The 21,900-nt window shown below is 44.6% G+C and overlaps 1 protein-coding gene across 1 annotated transcript; it reads left to right on the top strand.

Annotated features, from left to right (window-relative positions):
- Positions 1-7,236: 7,236 nt before the first annotated feature.
- PLPP7 (phospholipid phosphatase 7 (inactive)) lies at positions 7,237-21,496 on the top strand. Its single transcript, XM_029613627.1, has 2 exons — positions 7,237-7,823; positions 19,175-21,496. The coding sequence occupies exons 1-2, from the start codon at positions 7,379-7,381 to the stop codon at positions 19,537-19,539; spliced, it is 810 nt and encodes a 269-aa protein (XP_029469487.1). The 5' UTR covers positions 7,237-7,378; the 3' UTR covers positions 19,540-21,496.
- The last annotated feature ends 404 nt before the right edge of the window (positions 21,497-21,900 follow it).

Here is a 21,900-nt window from a genome sequence, read left to right on the forward strand (position 1 = left end):
TTGTACTTTTTAATATTTTATTTTTGTTTTTTTACTGGTTTGGTGAATATATTTTTTTGTCATAAGAGAAAGCCCACTGGTAATGAGTGTTTCTATACATTATTTCCTCTCGATTTTTAATTACATCTTTTATGGAGACAGTCACAGGAAGTTCTGATGCCACACATTCTGTGGAAGAAACTTTGCCATTCCTCAAACACCCAAGGCAAATTTACATTACATATAAACACAAATATATAAGCAACATAACATACAAACATAAAACATACTTAAATCAACAAGATATGACATGATAGTCTCTTCTAATACATATGATAAAACAAATAGAATAATATTCTAAGCTAAAATCCCTAAACTGAACAAAAAATTAAAGCAGAAATTCAGATCAACATCCTCTCAAAAACCAAAGAAAGCCAGTTAAAAAAAACAGACTTTGCACACTTTCTAAAGATAATCAGATTCCCAAGATATTTCAACAGAGTATTCCATTACATAGGCCCAGCCGAGGAAAAGGCTCCATACATCTGACATTTTTAACAGAAGGAATTGACAATAGCCTTTTTAGTAGTGGTTTTATGCTTGTGATGGAGAAAAAGGAGATGATCATACAAATACTCTGGATTCCCTTTTTTCAAAACTCCAAATATCCATGAAATGATTTGAAATTTAGAGTGAAATTTAATGGAAAGCCAATGAATTTCACTCAAAACTGGTAAAATGTGATTGAATAAATGAAAATTCAACAACACGAGCTGCAGAATTTTTGTATTTTCTGTAGACATCGGAGCTGCTTTTTTGGCAGGCCTAAAAAGGAATGATAGTAGTCACCATAGCATAAACAATAGTTGCCATATCCTTCTGAGAAAGAAAGGTAAGGGCAAAAATGTCCTCCTACCCCTAAATGATAAATGGAAGCCTGGACTACAGAAGATCTCTGAGCCTTCAAGGATAATTCAGAATCAGTATTGATAAGATGGGCACCTGCTGCTTAATCTCAGGTGGGGAATCCCCTATCATCAAATAGCAGTAACAGAAAGAAACCATAAAATTTCTGTTTGGTTGTATTAATCTTCAATTTATTACAGTTAGGCCAATGAAAACTTTATTGTAAACCTGCCTTTAGCTTCTTTAATATAATGAGGGGCACTACTTGATATTCCTCCTATCAAACAGGCAAGGCTTCATGCTACTCGAGAACTTGCTTCTCCATTGCACCATCCAGCCTTTGGAATTCCCTTCCTTTGGAACTCAGGGTGATTGGGTGCCCAAAGCTGTTTAAATCTGCACTAAAAATTTTTTTTTTTAACAAGCGTTTTACTAATTTTAATTTGGATTATATCTTTCAGCATGAAGTTTTATTGCTGTTGATTTTAATTCTCAGTCCTTGGAGAAATTATTTTAGCATACAGATTTTATATTTATTTATAAGCAATATATTATGGTTGTTTTTTTTAAGTGGTGTTTGTCTGTTTTATCATTTCATGTTGGACTGTGTATGTTGAGTTGTAAGCTGCTTTGGGCAAATACATTAGCAGCCTATAAATTCCCCCCATTACTCTCTCCCTTTCCCCCCCACCGGCTCGTTTCCCCGAGGCTTAGGCCTCTTTTCCCATTCTTATTATTATTAAACTTACTCTTTTTAATATTATGTTATATCTACCACATTATATGGTAGTGTTTTCTCTTATATTGCTAAAGTTTTCACATATCTGTCTTATTTCCCCACACGTTCCTTGTTCCAATGTTACATTTCCCCACACTGTTTTATTTTCCCCAAAGGTTCTTTGTTCCTATGTTTCATTGTATACGCCTCCCGGCGACTGTTTTCAGTTCCATGTAAACTGGTGCGATATGTATCCTGTACAGGAGCATCGGTATAGAAAAGTAAAAAAATAAATAAATAAATAAATAAATACAAATAAAAAAATAAACAAGATATTATTGTGTTGATGGCTGAAAATTATTAAGGTGATTAAAAGGAATATTTGAGGGGGAGGGGTCAGTGCCTCCATGCTCCATTACTATAGTTTGCACAAGATATACAAACCTATCAGTAAGTGACTGCTCCATGTCAGAGGAGCCAGTCCTGTTTTTTTTCCCCCAGAGTATCTATGAATTTGTAGTTCAGATATCTCTAAGGCAGGACTACCAATCCATAGGTGCAATGTGGTGACAGCCAGGACTGACTCAGTCTGTCCCTTAAAACCTGGAGTGTGTTGGTCATGTGGTAAGGGTCGATACAGGAAGCAGAGAGAGCTCTTACCAAGTCTCCCTCATCTACAGCCCTTTCCTTGTCCTATCTTCTTCCAATGCTAGCTCAAAATGCTCTTTTCTGAGCTCAGAGTATGTTAAGCCTCATTTAGGGCTGGATTTTCTAACTTTGTAACGTTTTGTGAATCGCGGGGTAACAGGGGACAAGGGGGGTGAAGCAGGGGGACGGGCCTGGGAAAGCCGGCAGCGATCGCACCACCGCGATATTATCGCTGCTAGCTTTCGCACCCAATAGTGCCATCGTGAAAGGTGATGCTATTGGGCGCTTTACTGGCAGCAATAAGGGGTCTTACCTTATTGCCGCCAGCGATGTTTCCGCAGTGTCTGCCCCGCCGCCGCCCCAACTCCTCCTCTTCCGGGAGCAACACCGCCCCGACTCCACCCTGATCTAGCTATCGAACGCGAAAAGTCCCTTTTCACGTGCGATATGCTTACAAAATGACCCCCTTAATTTCTTGATGTTAAAAGCACAAAATTCCTTTATTTTCCTTTATTTGCATCTTGCTGTCATGGCACTGTGCATTTGGTGTTCTGGGTTTTCTTCAAGTGGCCATCAAAAATGAACTTTTGGATTAAAAAAAAGATGAATCCATATCTGCTATTTTAAAATGCAGTACAACATCTCTGCTTTGTGCTCTAGTGCAGTGTTTTGCAAGCATCGGTCCCCGGCAGCATTTCTGCCGGTCCGTGGAGCGATGGTGATTGACAAGGAAGAGGAGGAAGCTAGTCCTGCCCCATAGCTGCATACCCTGCAGTACAGCCATCAGAGATTTTTTTCTAATCCTTCTCCCATGCCCTGCCATATGCACTTTTTTTTTCAGTTGTGGCTAGTCCTGAGACCCCCCTTCTACAGGAAGGGAGCAGCTGCAGCTGAATAGTAAGGAGGCAATGTGAGACAGAGTCAGCATCCTCTCCACGGTCAGGCCCTGCCTCCTGTTACAGAAGCCAGGAGGGACGGGGCCACCATGAGCCTGAGAGTGGAGCAGTCACTGACTCGGTGTCAATCTCACACCAGCTCATTAATATTCAACTGCAGTTGCTCCCTCTCAGAGGTTGGGCCTTGGGATTAGCCCCAACTGGATTTAAAAAAAAAAAGTCCACAGGGCAGAGGTATTAACTGTAGTAGTGTGGCAGGTTGACAGGATAGAGGGAAGGATTTCTTTTCTTTTTATTTTTTTTTAAAAATATTCATTTTAAGCCTGTTACAGCAATTGTAATGGGGTCTTTTTATTTTTTAATGATGAGCTGGTGGCTGATGGGGGGGGAAATAAGGGGGGATGTTTTTTCTTTTTTTTTTAATAGCAAATTGGTGGCTGATTGGATGGAGGTGGGAAAGAGAGAAGGATTTTTTTTTTTTGGATGATCAACTGGTAAGGGCTGGGAGGATAAGGGAGGTACTTTTTCTTTCTTTACTGAGAATATTGTTAGTGGGAGAAGTGAGAGGGAGAAAGCATTTATTTTAATAAGAGCAACTTTGTTTTGGAAAATATTTTCTTAAACCTACTATGTATGTATATATTTATTTATTTGATTGATTTATATTCTGCTTTTCAGGCACTTCAAAGCTGATTACATTCAGGTACTACAGTAGGTATTTCCCTTGTTACTTTCTTAAAATGACACAGACCAGCTGTAAGAACATAAGAACATGCCATACTAGATCAGACCAAGGGTCCTTCAAGCCCAGCATCCTGTTTCCAATAGTGGCCTATCCAGGTTACAAGTATTTGGCAAGTACCCAAACATTAAATAGATCCCATGCTACTAAAGCTGGTGATAATCAGTTGTTATTTCCTAAATCAACTTGATTTCACTTGGAATACATATCCAGCACAGCTCACTGCTTCAACGGCAGGGGGGAATAAAGAAAAGAGGATTTATATTCAGACAACAACCAACAAGCACTGAATTGCACAGGCTGGGTAAACAAATAAGCGTGGGAGTAGCTTGCTTATTGCGGCAGTTACTACCCCTAACCAATTAAGCTAGATACTTCACTTAGATGCAGCTCCAGCACTGCTCTCTACATCAATGGCGGGGGTGGAAGGTAATTAGAACCAAAAAGTTACTAATAAGGACCAAGAGTAACAGATAAGTATGAGAAAAACAAAATAAGTGTGAAAGCTTGCTGGGCAGACTGGATGGGCCGTTTGGTCTTCTGCCATCATTTCTATGTTTCTATAATAGCACGTCTTTAAGTCTGTTTTAAATCAAGAAATTTAAAACAGACTTAAAGACATGGCTTTTTACATGTGCTTATACAGAGGCATGATAAAGCAGCAAGTTCTATATTGTAACCTTTTAAGCTTTTTAGCTTACTGATTTTACTATTCTATGATTTTATATTTTACTTTAAGGATGTAATAATGTTTTATTGCTTTAGAATAATTTAATGTTACCAACATTTTAGGGTAATAATAATTTTCTCCGATTTGTTTTAAATGTGCTACTTGCTAAATAAGGCTGATCCATGAGATTAAAGACAGGGAGGGGGAGGGAATATATCCTCCCCCCCCCCCCCCCCCATGCTCATCAGAGTTGCAACCAGCCTACATAATTGAAGGAAGGTAGCTAGCTCATTCCTGGAATACAAAAAGTTGAGTATCACTGCTCTAGTGGTAAAAGATTTCTTTTACTCCTGAACTCTCCCTAGTCTGGAACAGATTATTTAAATCTCACAGAATAATCCTACCAACATTTGGGCCCCTTTCTAGAGGATGAAGTGTCACAGACTGCTGGTGCTGGCAGGTACAAAGCCACAATGGGATAGAGGCTGAGAATGGAAGGTAGATACCAGTAATTGTTGCTTACCAAGGACAATATAACAGAAACATCCACAATATTGATAATATGTTAATATTTATAAGCTTGTTTTGTTTTTATTATGTATGTAGTTTGTAAACCGCCTAGACGGACATATAATTGCCCAAGTGTGCGGTATATAAAAAACGTTTAAATAAAATAAATAAATAAATATGTGAAGATGTTATTTTCTCTCTCTTCCACCCTCTTCAGAGGAGCTTGTGCAGGTTAAACATGCTAAAAAGCTGCCCTGGAGGTGACCGTAGTATTGTGACAATAAGGATCACTGACCGTTCTCTCTGGCTGAAAGGACCTGGACAGTTAATGTGCTAGAGGAGACTTCTGTGGATGCTTGGGAGCTCCTTTGTAAATTGCTTTATTAATGCAGAGAGGAAGGCATGTGACTGAATGGAACAGAGCTGGGGAAATATAAGAAAATATTATAACAGGTAGCACCAGCAACCAGTGTATAAATAGAGAATGGCCAATCCACACAGCTTTTATACTGATTTCTCATATGTGGAGAAAGGTGTTTTTATAATTCACCAGTGGCAGAGTCACAAGCTAGTGAGGAAAACTCATCTTCCCCTCATCAGCATTGAGAATAAACTCTATAGGTACTAGGCCACCCTTTTGCTTTCTGCCAAGTTTAGAAAGTTATTTGTTTAGAGATAAGATACAAGCACTTCTAGTTAAGCAGTCACAGGCTGTTCTGTCAGAGTGCCCTTCTGATGTCACTGGTAGCTGTGGAAGCAGCTGACTGCATGAACCACATCTGACTGATCATGCCTGGCTGCTTCACAACTCTAGAACAGAGCTTAAAATTCTACAGACCAGGATTTCGTGTAATATAAGAAGAAAAATAATGCTATACTAGGTCAGACCAATCTAGGTCACTTGAAAGTATTTGACAAAACCCTTTAGGAAAGTGTATTCCATATCATTCACTTCCAGAAGTAAGAGATGGAGATACCCAAATCTGTCTGGCTAATAATTACTTATGGACCTGTCCTCTAGAAACTTATTCAAAGTTTTTAAAAACTTGGTTATACTACAAGCCTTGACTACATTCCGTAGCAACAAATTCCACAGGTTAATTGTGCATTGACTAAATAAATACTTTCCTAAATTTTAAATTTGCTACCTATTAGTTTCATGAAGTGTCCCCTAGTCCTAGTCCTGTTGGGAAGAATAACTAAATGATCAAATAAACATAGAGATACAATAATTAATTCTTTATAGCAGAAACCTCTTTTAAATTTTTTAAGGCATCAAACCTGGAGTTTCACCAAAATAATTTTTATAATGAGGATCTCCACCCCATGTCATCATATGCCAGTCTTTTTCCTTTTTAACAAAACATTATAAAATGCTTTCAAGTATCAACAACATTTTTCCAAAATATTTTTTTTAAATTGATGTCCCCAGTGTCAGTCATAGCAATACTTCTCCCAGAGATTGTGTAACTTGACATATATGAAGCTTTCACAAAGCCGCAAGTCCCGACATTGATGTTTAGAAGGAATTCTTCTTCCAGAGACCTGCACCAAACACTGACCATATGATGACATGGGGTGGAATTCTTCACTATAAAAATTATTTTGGTGAAACTCCAGGTCTGAGGCCTTCAAACACTTAAAAGAGATTTCTGCTATAAACAATTAGTTACTGTGTTCACATGTTTATTTGATCATTTGGTATATGTGGTGTGTTGGCTCCTTATCATATTGACAGGAAAGAATAACTAGCCTTTTGCTATCAATTTGTTCCACACCACTCATGATTTTATACATTTAGAGAAATAGTATTAACATAGAGGTGTTTTACTTAAGGCAGGTCTCTGAGCTGAAAAAACATATCAACATGCCTATAAAACCCTAGTAGCACTGCAGGCTGGTGGTGGACAGAACAGCTGCTCCTAGTTATAAATAGGGCAAGAATCAGTTGGTGCTACTTAAAAGACAACATTTCCCAGGGTCCTTTGCAACCTGGGGAAAGAGGTATGAGCAAGAAGGAGGTTTAAATAGCCCAGAGCAGAGTCAACCAGTTCCTTTCTGTGCACCCATTGGAGAATTAATCTTTTTCCAGGACCTGACTGGCTAACAGTTTTGGCAGTTAGTTTCCCATCAAGCTTGGTTGGCCTGTGAAGTAAACAGCATGTGCATTCCTTTACTCTATATTTAACTGCTGGAGGTTGTACCAGGAGCAGCAGCATAAGAGGAAACTCTATACTTTGAAAAAATTACCCTTTGTGAGGAAAAGCAAAAGCAAACAGCGTATTCCTCTGTGTAAAGGAGAGGTCACCATGCCAGCTGCACCTCAAAGCCGTTCCAGGACCAGGGACAGGAACAATGTCTTAAACAGACCAGAGTTCATGTCCTTAAATCAGCCTTTGCGGGGGACACAGGACAACAGAAGCTCCAGTAAGAAGCCAAGCGGGCAAAGCACAGCCCCCACCGACAGCACCAAGGACAGGCGACAGTCCCAGCAGCTGCCAGAGGAAGACTGCATACAGCTAAATCCATCTCTGAAAGGCATTGCCTTAAGTTCGCTGCTGGCCATTGACATCTGCATGTCCAAGAGACTGGGCATCTGTGCTAGCAGTACTTCCTCCTGGGGCAGTGCTCGTTCCATGGTCAAGCTCATTGGGGCGACTGGCCACGGTGTGCCCTGGATTGTGGGCACTCTCATCTGTCTGATAAAAAGCAGCTCCCTGGCAGGGCAGGAGGTGCTCCTCAACCTCTTTCTTGGTAAGTGCTTCTCACAATCCAATGCTTACACAGCAGTCCAGCATAAAACTCTGGGATCCCTGAGTTATTTTCATGTGTTACAGCTGTGCACTCTCAGCCTCCCCTTGTGTCTTTTGAGTGTTCCCTCTTTTACTGTGGCTTTCTGAAGCTGCCAGTAGTGCACAGATAAATCAAAGTCTTGAGTGCAGCTACAGACGTGTTCCCAAAGTTTTTTTTGCTTTCTAATTAATGCAGGGGAGAGGTGAAGGATGGGTGGAAGGGAAGACAATGCAATGGGAATACTACCTTTTTGTTTATGCAGAGGTAGATAGTGGAGGATGGGAGAGGCTAGTGTTAGAGGGACCTACAAAGCAACAACTTGGAAGAGGCAGGGAGGGAACAACAAACTTGTGGCAGTGGACCGGGGAAGAGGGCTGAGTACTAATAACAGTCAGCTTTCAAAATATGAATGTGTGTGTGTGGAGAAATGCTGAATATACTTTCTGATCTCTGCTAGGGGGGGGGGGGGGGGGGGGTGAGGTCAGTTGACTCTTGGTTCCATTGTGTGTGCATGGGTGCTGGGAGTGACACTGCAGGTGCTTAACAAAGGAGGGAGTGAATGACCTGGGATCTCTTCAGGAGAACTGACCCTCACCTGGCAACCTTAGACAGGTGCTGCCATAGTTAGAAGTAAAGCAATAGGAGAGGATCACGCAAGCTTTTAAATAAACAGTGACTGGGATCTGCATGTGCTGATCAGACCCTGCGGGTTTAGAAGCATCATTGGGACTAGGGTGGCTACCTAACCCAGGTCACCCTTACAGGTTGATCCAGTTCTCTTTTTGCCCCATTGCATCCATGGCTTGTAGTCCTGCCTTTCCTAAAGAAACTTGAATGGCAAGTCCATAGATGTAATGAGGCAAAACCAGGACCCTATCAGACTGACTCTTATATGTACTCTATCTGTATAGTGCTGCATATATCGTGTAGAAATGATAACTACTAGTAGTATCAGGGTTCTGACCTGGGTCAAGTGGTGATCCTATGTGTGACTGAAGCAGGGCTGGCAGAACAAGAGGAGAATTACCAGTAAGGACAAATAAATATACCACACAGGAAAGAGTTCTACCAGCTGACCTCTAAAGGAGGAATCCTGTCAGTCCTCCCTCAGATAAGGCTTTTAAAGGGTTCCCCTAAAGGGGAGGCATGATTTAAGTTCTGCAGCAGCTCAGCATAAAGCTCTACCATTAATCATAAACCCTAAGATGAGAAAAGGCCCAATTAGCATGAGAAGTTTTTTTAAACTGTATGTATTTGTTCACGAGACATCAAAAGACTGAAATAGTTTTTGAGAGAAATTGTTTCTGATAGGGCTTTCAGCATGATAACATAAATCATCGCTCTTGCCACCTGCAAGTTTCAGCCCACAAGTGGCCTGCTTCAAGAGAACATTGCTGCTGGTTTTGCTCAGACAACTTTTGGAAAGAGGAGTCCAGGCTAGGTCTTCAGCGATGTTCTCATTTGGTTGCTGCACTTCCCTCTTCCCCCATCCCCTTCGTTTCTAGCTCTGAAACCATTGCTGCTGGGAATTTTCCATATCTCTGTCTGCTGAAATCCACAGCAATCACAAGCCTTTATTAGTGCCAACCAAACTTCAAGCTGCTCACATGCAGAGCTCCTCCCAGGTTGTGTCTGGTCCCAACCACTTCCCTCCTCATCTTCTGCCACATGCAGAGGGACCAGGAAACATCAACTGCCTAACGCCATCCCTGCCGGTCACATGATTTGAACTGTAAGCACCAAGCACCACTGGGAATAGCCATTTTAAATATTTTTTTGAGGATACACTGTGCACATTTCTGGGCCTGTATGCAGGAATGATGCCACAGGAGGGACATTTCAGTAATAACATTCCAAAGAAAGGTCCCTCTACCTGCCTGTCACTAGCACAGATTGGGCAGGGGAGGGAAGAGTCCCTCTTTCTATTTGGCTCTAACAGTGTGCGTGGTGGTGCCTTTCACTAGCACAGGATCGGGGTAGGAGAAAAAAGCTCCTCTCTCTGCCTATCTCTAACATAGGACAGGAGATTTGTGTCCCTCTTCTTGTCACTAGCACACAGGTCGATACAGTAACGTGCAGTTAAAGATTGCCCGTCTGTAACGTGCTGGGAGCGCACAATACAGACGAGTAAGGCGATTCAGCGATACAGTCTCCAGTTTCACGCGTCCCTAGCGCTTCCTAAAACAGACGCATAACCCTTTCTGCACCCAGCATGTAAATGAACGAAAAAGCTGTATAATGAAGGAATTAGCTATTCCCCTCCGATACTGTAACGGGCGCTGATACTATCTCCTCAGTAACCCGCTGTTTTGCCGCGGCCTTAACGTGCTAGTTTACCGCCTCCCCCTAGTAGGAGTTAGTGTAGTGTAGTGTAGTGTAGTGTAAAAAACATTGCTTACCCGCCCTGGTCCCGTCCGGTCTCCGGTCCAGCCCGTCCGGTCTCCGGTGTAGCCCCAGTCCGGTCTCCTGCAGCCCGTCCGGTCCCCTCCTCCCGAAGCAAAAAAAAACAAAAAACGAAAAAGTAGCAAGGCTCGGGCCTGCTACGGCAGTCCCTTCTCCCTTCCTCCCGATTTCGCACGGCCATTCATCCAGGCAGAGGGAACCGGTGGCGAAAACGGCCCACGGTTCCCTCTGCCTGGATGAATGCATGGCCACCGGCAGTGAAGGAATGGCCGTGCGATTTCAGCGCTGAAGGCAGTCACATGCCGTGACGTCACGTCACGGCATGTGACTGCCTTCAGCGCTGAAATCGCACGGCCATTCATCCAGGCAGAGGGAACCGGTGGCGAAAACGGCCCACGGTTCCCTCTGCCTGGATGAATGCACGACCACCCGGCTCCCTCCGCCTGAATTAATGCGCGCCTGTGAGACCCGGCCGGGTCGCACAGGTGCGCATTAATTCAGGCGGAGGGAACCGGCGGCGAAAGCGGCCTCCGGCAACCCCCACCGGCAGTGAATTAATGCGGGCCTGTGCGACCCGGCTGGGTCGCACAGGCGCGCATTCACTGCCGGTGAATGCACGACCACCCGGCTCCCTCCGCCTGAATTAATGCGCACCTGTGCGACCCGGCCTCGTTTGAACACACGCCCACCCGCCCCCCGGATCCCGCTGCCGCGCCCGCCCAATCGAACACGCGCCTACCCGCCCGCGGCCTCGATCGAACACCCGGCTCCCGCCACCACTGCCCGCCGGCCGCCTGGACCCACGCCGCTGCCTGGATGACCGCATGAAAGTGACAGGTATTTAAAAATGTTTTTTTTTATAACACTCAGGTTTTTACATATTTTTGGTTTTTTTGGGTTTTTTTTTACACTTCCTGGTGCCTGTCATTTCAAATGTCATTTGAAATGACAGGTACCAGCGCACCCAGGTTACTGTATAGGCGCTGTATTAAGCGCCTATACAGTAAAATGGGTTACGCGGGCATAACCCTTCCCTAACGCTTTAAAGCCGCGGCATGCATTTGCATGCGATTAGAAGAGAGTATCGGGGACTAAGTGAAGAGAACTGTGCGTGGGGGAGGAAGGGTGCGCCTGACACTGCCGCACTGTTTCTACCGCGGCCTTACTGTATCGACCTGACAGAATGATGGGGAGGGGGGGGGGTGAGGGAGAGACTCTCTACCTGCCTGCCACTGGTACAGGATGAGGTGGTGGGGGGAGGTCTCACCCTGCCTGCTACTAGCACAGGATGAGGTGGTGGGGGGAGGTCTCACCCTGCCTGCTACTAGCACAGGATGAGGTGGTGGGGGGAGGCCTCGCCCTGCCTGCTACTAGCACAGGATGAGGTGGTGGGGGGAGGCCTCGCCCTGCCTGCTACTAGCACAGGATGAGGTGGTGGGGGGAGGCCTCGCCCTGCCTGCTACTAGCACAGGATGAGGTGGTGGGTGGAGGCCTCGCCCTGCCTGCTACTAGCACAGGATGAGGTGGTGGGGGGAGGCCTCGCCCTGCCTGCTACTAGCACAGGATGAGGTGGTGGGTGGAGGCCTCGCCCTGCCTGCTACTAGCACAGGATGAGGTGGTGGGGGGAGACCTCGCCCTGCCTGCTACTAGCACAGGATGAGGTGGTGGGTGGAGGCCTCGCCCTGCCTGATACTAGCACAGGATGAGGTGGTGGGTGGAGGCCTCGCCCTGCCTGCTACTAGCACAGGATGAGGTGGTGGGGGGAGGCCTCGCCCTGCCTGCTACTAGCACAGGATGAGGTGGTGGGGGAAGGTCTCGCCCTGCCTGCTACTAGCACAGGATGAGGTGGTGGGGGGAGGTCTCACCCTGCCTGCTACTAGCGCAGGATGAGGTGGTGTGGGGAGGCCTTGCCCTGCCTGCTATTAGCATAGGATGAGGTGGTGGGGGGAGGCCTCGCCCTGCCTGCTATTAGCATAGGATGAGGTGGTGGGGGGAGGCCTCGCCCTGCCTGCTACTAGCACAGGATGAGGTGGTGGGGGGAGGCCTCGCCCTGCCTGCTACTAGCACAGGATGAGGTGGTGGGGGGAGGCCTTGCCCTGCCTGCTATTAGCATAGGATGAGGTGGTGGGGGGAGGCCTCGCCCTGCCTGGCAGTAGCAAAGGATGGGAGTGATGACGTATTTGCATCCCATCTGGACAGCTTGGAATTAGGATGTAATGTTGAGCAGAAGCAGAGGGCCTTTTGGGGTATACCCATGTTGGTAGGTCAGGATTTGTAGTGAAAGCAGGAATAACCTCTTCCTGCCTGATAGAATCATTTGTGTCTGCTGACACCTGGTGCTGATTCCCTGTGTGAGTGCGACGAAAGAAAGGAGCTGAGTTTCTTATTTATTTATTTAAATTCTTTTAATATACCGATGCTCAAGACCAGGTCTTATCGTACCGGTTTACAATAAACTAGGGGGTAAACCAGTTAACACTGAAAGCGAAAGTTACATTACAACAGGGAATGTGGAACAAGGCTGTTAGAAAAAAGGGATAGATTAACAATTTCTAACTGGAGAGCAGTGCATGTAAGCAGAGAGTAATTGCTTACATGGTGAGAATTATATACAATTTACACAGTGGAGTTGATTAGGCAAGTTATATGAGAGCGCAGTTAGCAGAAAAACAGTTCCTTTGTGCGGCGGAAAGAGGAAGCAACCGTGGGGTGTTGGTCCGTGTGGATTACCATAAGGCTTCTTCAAGGATATTCCTGGGCGAACAGCCATGTTTTTAATTTTTTTCTGAATGTGAGATGACAATGTTCCTGGCGGAGATCTGGTGGGAGAGAATTCCAGTGATGCGGACCGGCGGTTGATAGCGCTCGTTTTTCAATGGTGTTGTGTATAGCGGATTTGTTCAGGGGAACCTGGAGGGAGTCTCTGTATGCAGATCTGGTAGGTCTTGCTGAGGAGTGTGGTTTGAGGGGTATGGTGAGTTGGAGAGAGGATTGCTGAAATATGGTTTTGTGAATGATGGTCAGTGTCTTGAAGAGAATTCTGTAGCGGATGGGTAGCCAGTGAAGTATTTTTTAGAATCGGTGTGATGTGGTCCATATGGCGAGAGTTTGTGAGTATCCTGGCTGCAGCATTTTGCAGCATTTGAAGAGGTTTGGTAGAAGAGGCCGGGAGACCAAGCAGCAGCGCATTACAATAATCAATCTTTGAGAATAGTATGGCTTGAAGGACCGAGCGGTAGTCATGGAAGTGTAGGAGAGGTCTTAACTGTTTTAGGACCTGTAGTTTGTAAAAGCCTTCTTTAGTGGTGTTGTTAATGAATTTTTTAAGGTTCATTCTGGAGTCTAGGATGGCTCCTAGGTCTCTCACTTGATTTACTAATGGTGTATTAGTAGTGTTGGCTAGTGGGTTATTATCATTGGGGGAAATGACTAGCAGTTCCGTCTTGGACGTATTGAGAACAAGGCTGAGGCTTGTGAGGAGGAGGTTAATGGCGTGAAGGCAGCTATTCCAATAGTTTAGAGTGTCGGAAATGGGATCCTTGATGGGGATTAGGATCTGCACGTCGTCCGCATAAATGAAGTAGGTGAGGTTGAGGTTATTGAGTAGTTGGCATAGGGGGAGGAGATATATATGTTGAATAGGGTCGGCGAGAGCAAGGAACCGTTAGGAACTCCTTGCTTGGCCGCTACAGGGTGAGACTCTTTGTTGATTATTTTTACTTTGTAATACCTGTTGCTTAGAAAGGATTTTAACCAGAGGAGTGCAGAACCTGAGATGCCTATTTCCATCAGACGGTTGATGAGGATTGTGTGGTTAACTGTGTCGAACGCTGCCGAGATGTCTAGCAGAGCTAGCAAGTATGATTGACCTTTGTCGAGGCCCATCAGGTTGTTGTCCATTAATGAGAGTAGGAGAAATTCTGTGTTTCTGCGTTTCCTGAAACCGAATTGTGATGGGTATAGAATGTCATGGGAGTCGAGGTAGTCTGTGAGTAGAGTATTGACCAGTTTTTCCATTATCTTGGCTATGAAAGGTAGGTTGGCAATGGGGCGGAAATTTATAGGGTTGGATGGGTCCAAGTTAGGTTTTTTTAGTAATGGTTTCAGAGAAGCTGTTTTTAAAGCGTCCGGTACTGTTCCGTGAGTGAGGGAACAGTTTATGATGTCGGCCAGAGGTTTGGCGATGATGTTTGGGATTGTGAGAAGGAATTTGGTCGGGACTTGGTCTATTGGGTGCGATGAGGGCTTCATTTTCTTGATGATAGATTCGATTTCCAAGGATGATGTAGGATCAAAAGATTCTAGTGACAGTTTGTGTATCGATGGGGCATGGTTTTGGTCAGGTGGAGGCTGGGAGTTTGGAGTGGGGTTGGAAGATGTCAGCGGAATAAGTCAATTTTTATTTTGTTGTCGAAAAAAACTGCCAGCTCAGAGGATTTGTTTTGTGCTTCTTCTTCTGGGATGATTGGCGGAATAGGGGTGGTGAGTGCTGCAACATATGAGAATAGTGTTTTTGAGTCGTATAGGAAGCCGTGTATTTTTTTGGCGTAGAAATCCCTTTTGGTACGAAGAATGGTGGCCCTATAGTAGCTCATTGCGGTTTTGTAGGAGGCCAGTGCGATGGAGGTGGGATCCTTCCACCAGTGTTGTTCTTTATTTTGTAGGTCTTGTTTGAGTTTTCTTAATTCTGATGAGAACCAGGGTTTTTTGTTAGTATGGGCAGGATTGATATTTTTGGATGTCAAGGGGCATATTTTATCAGCTGCTGAGCGAGTGATAGTTAGCCAAGAGTTCATGGCGGTGTCTGCATTTGTGAGGTCCAGGTTAGTTAGGTCCTTGGTGAGAGTGTTGCTGAGGGCTTCCATGGAGCATGGTTTTCTGAATTGGAACGAGGATTTAGGGATGTTGGAGGTCGGTTTTTTCTTTATGGATAGTTCAGTTTCTATCATCGAGTGATCTGACCAGGGGATGGGGGTACAGGAAGGAAGAGAAGTGGGCGAGATTGGATCATTTGTGAATATTAAGTCTAGCGTGTGTCCTGCTTTGTGCGTGGGTTTGTTAATAATTTGTTTGAAGCCCATGGCCAGGAAGGAAGAAAGGAGGGCTTCGCAGTTGGCAGAGGGAGTTGGGGAGTCAGCATGAATGTTGAAGTCTCCTAGCAGGATCGCTGGTGAGTTAGTATTGATGTGTTTATCTACAAGTTCTATGAGAGGCGATGGGTCGGAGTCTAGGAGCCCAGGCGGGGCGTATATGAGACAGATTTGGAGCTGGGTAGATTTGAATAGTCCGATTTCAAGTTTGGTCGAAGTTTTAATTGCGTGCTGGGCTAGTCTTAGTTCTTTTTTTGCGGCTAGCAGTAATCCTCCCCCTCTTTTTTTAGTTCTGGGGATAGAGAAAAAGTCATATAGTTGAGTTGGTAATTGGTTGATTAGGGGTGTATCCGTGTTTTTCAACCATGTTTCAGTGATAGCACACAGGTCCGGTTGGGTGTCCAGTAGGTAGTCATTGAGCAAGTGAGATTTTTTTGACAGGGATTGGGAGTTGAGGAGGGTTAGTGTGATTAAAGATAGGCCTAGGAATTGGGTTAGAGGGGAAATCATGATGGGGATCAGAGATCTCTTAGAACGTTGTAGCTTGAATAAGGGTGAATTAACTCTGTTGAGGGAAGAGTGTGGGATAATAGGGATAGGGAAGGTTTGTAACATGTTGATTGTTATAAGAGTTGGGATGATAGTTAGCTGCGGCGGGGGGTAGGTTGGGGAAGGTAGAGGTGAGAGGATGGACTGCCGATGATATGAAATTGGGGCAGGCAGGAATGGATGCTGGAGTGGCTGGAAAGGATGCTGGAGTGGCTGGAAAGGATGCTGGTGTGGCTGGAAAGGATGCTGGTGTGGCTGGATGAGAGCTAGAGAGGCTGGATGAGAGCTGGAGTGGCTGGAAAGGATGCTGGTGTGGCTGGAAAGGATGCTGGTGTGGCTGGATGAGAGCTAGAGAGGCTGGATGAGAGCTGGAGTGGCTGGAATGAGAGCTGGAGTGGCTGGAATAAGAGCTGGAGAGGCTGGATGAATGCTGGAGTGGCTGGAATGAGAGCTGGAGAGGCTGGACGAGAGCTGGAGAGGCTGGATGAATGCTGGAGTGGCTGGAATGAGAGCTGGAGATGCTGGACGAGAGCTGGAGAGGTTGGATGAATGCTGGAGTGGCTGGAATGAGAGCTAGAGAGGCTGGATGAATGCTGGAGTGGCTGGGCAAGTGTTTGAGGAGAGCTGTTGAAGGAGCGCTTAGGTTAAGAGCGGGTGGAATACCGGTCGATGATAGCGTGGGTGGCTTCTGCTTCAAAGATCTGGTGCGCACTAAGGGGCGCACAAAGGGGGGGGGGGGCGCCCTTTGTTGCGCTCCTTAGGCGCACGACGCCTGGATCCGCCTGAGCCCTTATTTATTTGACGTGGTTAGGTAAGGTAGGGCTCCTCTCTATGGCAGACAAATCCTGATTGCAACAATGTGGACAGAGATGGGAGAGAGACTTGTGGGAGCTGAGAGAGAGGTTCAGTGAAGAGAGAGAGAACTGTTCCTTGTGGACAAGTTCATTCTCTGTCCCCATACATTTTGCTAGTTGTGTGACTTTCCTCCCGAGAACCCACTGTGTTAAAAATTACAAAAATGACCCAGCCTGGCCATAGTGCTATTTACAGTGTGGTAATCTGGTACCAGAGAAGTACAGTAAATATCAGGGCAGTAGATACAGGTAGAGACATGCTTTCATTACACCAGGTCTCAGCAGCTATGGGACCAGCGCCATCCTGTGCTAAAAGCCATAGAAGGCTGTGGGAAATATTATGGAGGGATATTCTGGATCTCATATTGGGGAGGGGGGGCTGTCCTATAGCACAGTTTTTTTATTTCTTTGTGAGATTTTGTGATGCAGAAATCACAACAGTGGAAGACCCCAGTGATTTAGGAAGAAATAAAATGGACTCTGTGCCCTTTATTAGCAGCATGTCCCTACCACTGGGGCCTGGAGTCGGTGTTCTCTGCTGTGGAGCAGGTACTCAGGTCCTTAGAAATCCCAGAGATAGTGGCGAGGGACTCAGCTTTATACCAGCACACGTCTGTGTACTGAAGGGATTAGATAGCTCCTTGCAGAGCTCTCAGTCTCTCTCCTAGCCCTTGACCAACAGGACTGGGCCCTGGTTTAGACAAATGCAGCACATAAGATGTTTTAATATTACTGTGCTTTTCATCCTATCAGCTGCTGAATGCAGCACATTCACTAATTAAAAAAGCCATGGAAGGAGGAAAGGACTCCATTCTGCAGAAAACAAATGTGCAGCTGTCAGAGGAGAAAAGGAGAAGGGGAAAAAAAGGCTTTCTCAGCCCCTAAAGTACATCAGGAAAGTGCAGCCTGACACAAGGCTGTACATTAAGGAGGTGGGCATTCAACATCTGCCTACAAGAACAACTCATTCACCCCTCCCTCACCCACTTTGATTTCTAGGCACAGTGAACTCATTTTCCTGTTTTTGTATTTTTGTATTATTATTATTTTAAGCCCAACTTTCTAAATTAATGCTCAAGGCAGCTTACAGCTATTTTTAAATTCAGGTATAATTTCAGGGCTGGATTTAAGATACTGGCACCCATAGGCAGCTGTGCTGGCATATTCCCCTAAAGTAAGCAGAAGAAGGCTCCTCTTCGGCCTGGATACTTGGTGCCATCAAAATCTGGAGCCCTAGGCAGTTGCCTGTGTCTAAGTCTGGGCCTGTGTGAGTCGGCATTCAGTATCGGTGCTGGGGAGGGGAAGTCACCATTCAGTATCAGTGCAGGGTATGGTGCACTGAAGGAGAAGGGGGAATCACCATTCAGTGTTAATATAGGATATGTTGCAGGGGGAGTAGCAGGTTCAGAGCACAATTTTCTTAAACCACAGTTCTCTCTTCTGGGTTTAACAGTTTATTCCTAAACAGCAGAGTTAACAGAAACAGTACACAAGTTATCTTCATCTTCAGAGATTCCAATATAAACCACACACTCCTTCAGGACATGCAGCAGAGACATTCCACAGTCCCTAGTAATGAAGCAAAATACTTTAAGACAGAATCATTTATGGTACACAGAACAGGTTCAATCCAAGGTCAAGATAACCAGGTTCATTTCTACATGCATCAATTACTTCTTCGAGGATCCTGGATCTCCTTATCCAGGTTCTATGCAGAGTGGCTAAGCAGCTCTCAAGTTGCTGGGCACAAAATATTGCTCCCAGGGATCCCTTTTCAAGTCCCAGGGTCAATTCAGATCCTCAGGGGCAGAGCTCCTTTTGCTTGCATCAAGCTAAAAACCAGGTCTTTCCTCTTGTATAATCTGGATTTACCAGCACCATCCAGTAGCTCAGGAAGCAAGACTCCATTCTCTGGCCAGCAGGCTCCTAGTTCAGTAATTGACAGAGCCATTTTACCTTCCAGGAATCATCAAGTGTTATTGCAGGTATGATGCAGGCAGGATTAATTCATTGTTAATATAGGGTAAGAAATATACAATATGATGGTGAATACAGACCATAAGGCCTAACTAGTCTACCCAATTTCATTTCTGGTGCAGTGCCATAGACCACAGTTTATTTCTGGCTGAAGGAGAAGCCTTTAGTCAGCGTTACTGTACGATATGCTTAAGTTGTCACTTAGTGGTAGTGGAAAGCACACTGCAGGGGAGTCCTTATTCAGTCTTTCAGTTCATGGCTTGGGAGCAATGAAGGGACTCGCTGGTGAAAGTGCTCGGTAAATAAATGCACAATGACCTGGATGAGGGCATGTCCAATGGGTCAGAGACCTCCTTGGTGTTGAAGGATGGCTACTGGGGCTTTCCAAGACTTTTGCCATTCTTCCTGTCTGACTGTACTCTCCTTGTCTTTTTGGCAGCCCTGCTGCTGGATATCATGACCGTGGTTGCTGTGCAGAAGTTGGTTAAGCGGAGGAGCCCTTTTGAGGTTACCCTTGGCCTGATGGATTACCTCATGATGGACATTTATGCATTCCCAGCTGGTCACGCTAGCAGGGCCACCATGGTGTCCAGATTCTTCCTCAGTCACCTGGTTTTGGCTGTTCCTCTCCGGATCCTCCTATTCGTCTGGGCATTTTGCTTAGGATTTTCCCGCATAATGATTGGCCGACATCACATCTCAGATGTTTTTGGTGGCTTTGTCATTGGTTATGTGGAGTTCAACTTGGTGGAGTTGCTTTGGATGTCTTCCAATACATGTCAAATGCTGGTATCAATTTGGTGAATATGGTAGGACTTTGCTTTTAAGAATTAGACCATGGAATGTCTGCACTGGAAGCCAGCAGACAAAGATAATTCATATTATTTTTGTACAATTTTGTTTTCTGGAAACAGGACTTCACAGTATCACTTCCTCGAGTTTTAAGGACTTTGCTCACTCTTTGCTTGACTTGTAATTGGTTGTTTTGGAGCCTTATATAGAGCTACTGGCATCTTGGGAAACATCCAGAACATCCTTACACTCAAGCATAATTTTGTTTATCTTTTGTATGTTTAAAAGTTGGTTGTTTTTTTTTTACCTTCCTTCATAACTGATATTCTGACCAAGAATATTTGTATAAACCAGAATCTCTATCAGTTGGCATTCACCTTGTTCTGATGTCAGAATCCTCTATGCCATCACAGATGGTTGCTGTGGAAGTGACTGTGATGTTCTGTGTCAGGTAAAGTTCAGCAACATTATGAGGTGAAGGCGAAGAAGCTGTGACCCTGTGTTTCTGCAGTTGCCTTTATTAGCAGGTACTCAGGTGGAGCTCAATGCAGAATCTTGGAGCAGCAAGCAGAATTTTCTAATTATCAGAATAGTTTTTGTAGTCTCAAACAGAACGTTAGTATGTTTCACACATTCTTAAATGCTGCTGTAAAGTTTGGCAGGAATTGAAAGAGAAAGCACGAGTAAATATGTCTGATCCATTTGAGATGGTCCAATGAATCACTGCATTGAGTAAGAATGTAAGGGCTAAGATTCTAGAAATGGAGACTCCAAAAGAGCATTCAGTGACTACAGTGTCCCATAGCTCTTACTTCAGTTTTCCCAGGAGCAGAGACAGAGAAAATATTTAGTGATTACCCCTCCATTTCATGGATAGAACCACAGCCCCCAGCTCTCATTGCAGCTTTCCCAAGAGCAGAGAGAGAATATTTAGAACCTGCTTCACTAAGGCTTTTCTCCCATTCTGTGTCTATGGGAAAAGATTTGAAGAATCAAGTTCTTAGCAATTACAGCTCTTGGTAGGAGAGAAACCCACACCCCTAGATAGACCTTCAGGTTCTGCCTATAATGACACAAAACTCAGCATTGCCACTTTTGGAAGCTCTGCTTGTGACTGATAAGCACCTAGCCCATTCCACCTTCATGATTGCTGTTCTGTGTAATGTAACTAGTAGATGACAGTGAAAAAGGCTAATTAGCACATCCAATTTGCCCATTAATTTCTGTCCACACTGCAAGAATTATATCCTAGCTGCCAGACATAGAGCATGACTTCTTGTAAAATATCACTCCCTATGCAGGATAGTTTTGTTGTCTTTCTTCTCTGTACCCCACCATCTTGGGTAAAACAGCAGATCAGACCCAGCACAGTTCATGCTCAGCACTTATCCCTTTCCATATTTAACCATAAATTTTTCTAAAATAATCTAAATAGCTACCACTAGGTCTTTATTGGAATCCTGCTGTATCCTTGACTGTGTCACTTCTGTGATGGATCCTACCATATAACATCATCTGCTTTAGTCACTCAACAACTATTTGTCCTGAAGTGTACAGGATGAATTAATGGGGAAGAGACTACCCTGTGTTTCTTGGGGTTAACCCGTAAAAGGGTTTAGAAGTAAAATTCTAAAGCCAAACCTTGGAATTCTCCTTGCAAAGAATGGCTATGATCAAGTGCAGTTCATCAGTCAGTAACATGATGAAAGGAAGCTGGCAATTTAGAGTGTAGAGACATTACACATTGACCCAGTATTTACCATGATATCTTCTCTGTTCAATAAAGCCATGCTGGAGATGCAGACAAGGTGCTGATGTCAATACTTGGTCATATGATTGATGAGAAGAACATAAAAAGTGCCATGCTGGGTCAAACCAAGATCCATCGAGCCCAGCATTCTGTCTCCGACAGTGGCCAGTCTGGGTCACAAGTACCCATCAGATCCCCAATAGGGATAAGCACTGGCTTTCCCAAATCTTCTTGGCTAATAACAGTTTATGGACTTTTCCTTCAGGAACTTATCCAGTCCTCTTTTGAACCCCACTGTGTTGGTTGCCTTGACCACATCTTCTGGCAACAGATTCCATAGCTTGATTGTGCACTGGGTGAGAAAATACTTCCTATGATTTCTATTAAATCTGCCAGTTACTAGTGTCATGGAGTGTTCTCTAGTCCTATTATTTAAAAGGGTAAATAACCATTCCCAATTTACCCATTCCATTTCACTCATGATTTTCTATACTTTAATCACATCCCTTCTGTCGTCTCTTTTCCAAGCTAAAGAGCTCTAATCTGTTTAACCTTTCCCCAGAATGGAGCTTTTCCATCCCCTTTATCATTTTTGTCACCCTTCTTTGTACCTTTTCTATGTT

The sequence above is a fragment of the Rhinatrema bivittatum genome, chromosome 8 (genome assembly GCF_901001135.1).
Source record: "Rhinatrema bivittatum chromosome 8, aRhiBiv1.1, whole genome shotgun sequence".
Taxonomy (NCBI): domain Eukaryota; kingdom Metazoa; phylum Chordata; class Amphibia; order Gymnophiona; family Rhinatrematidae; genus Rhinatrema; species Rhinatrema bivittatum.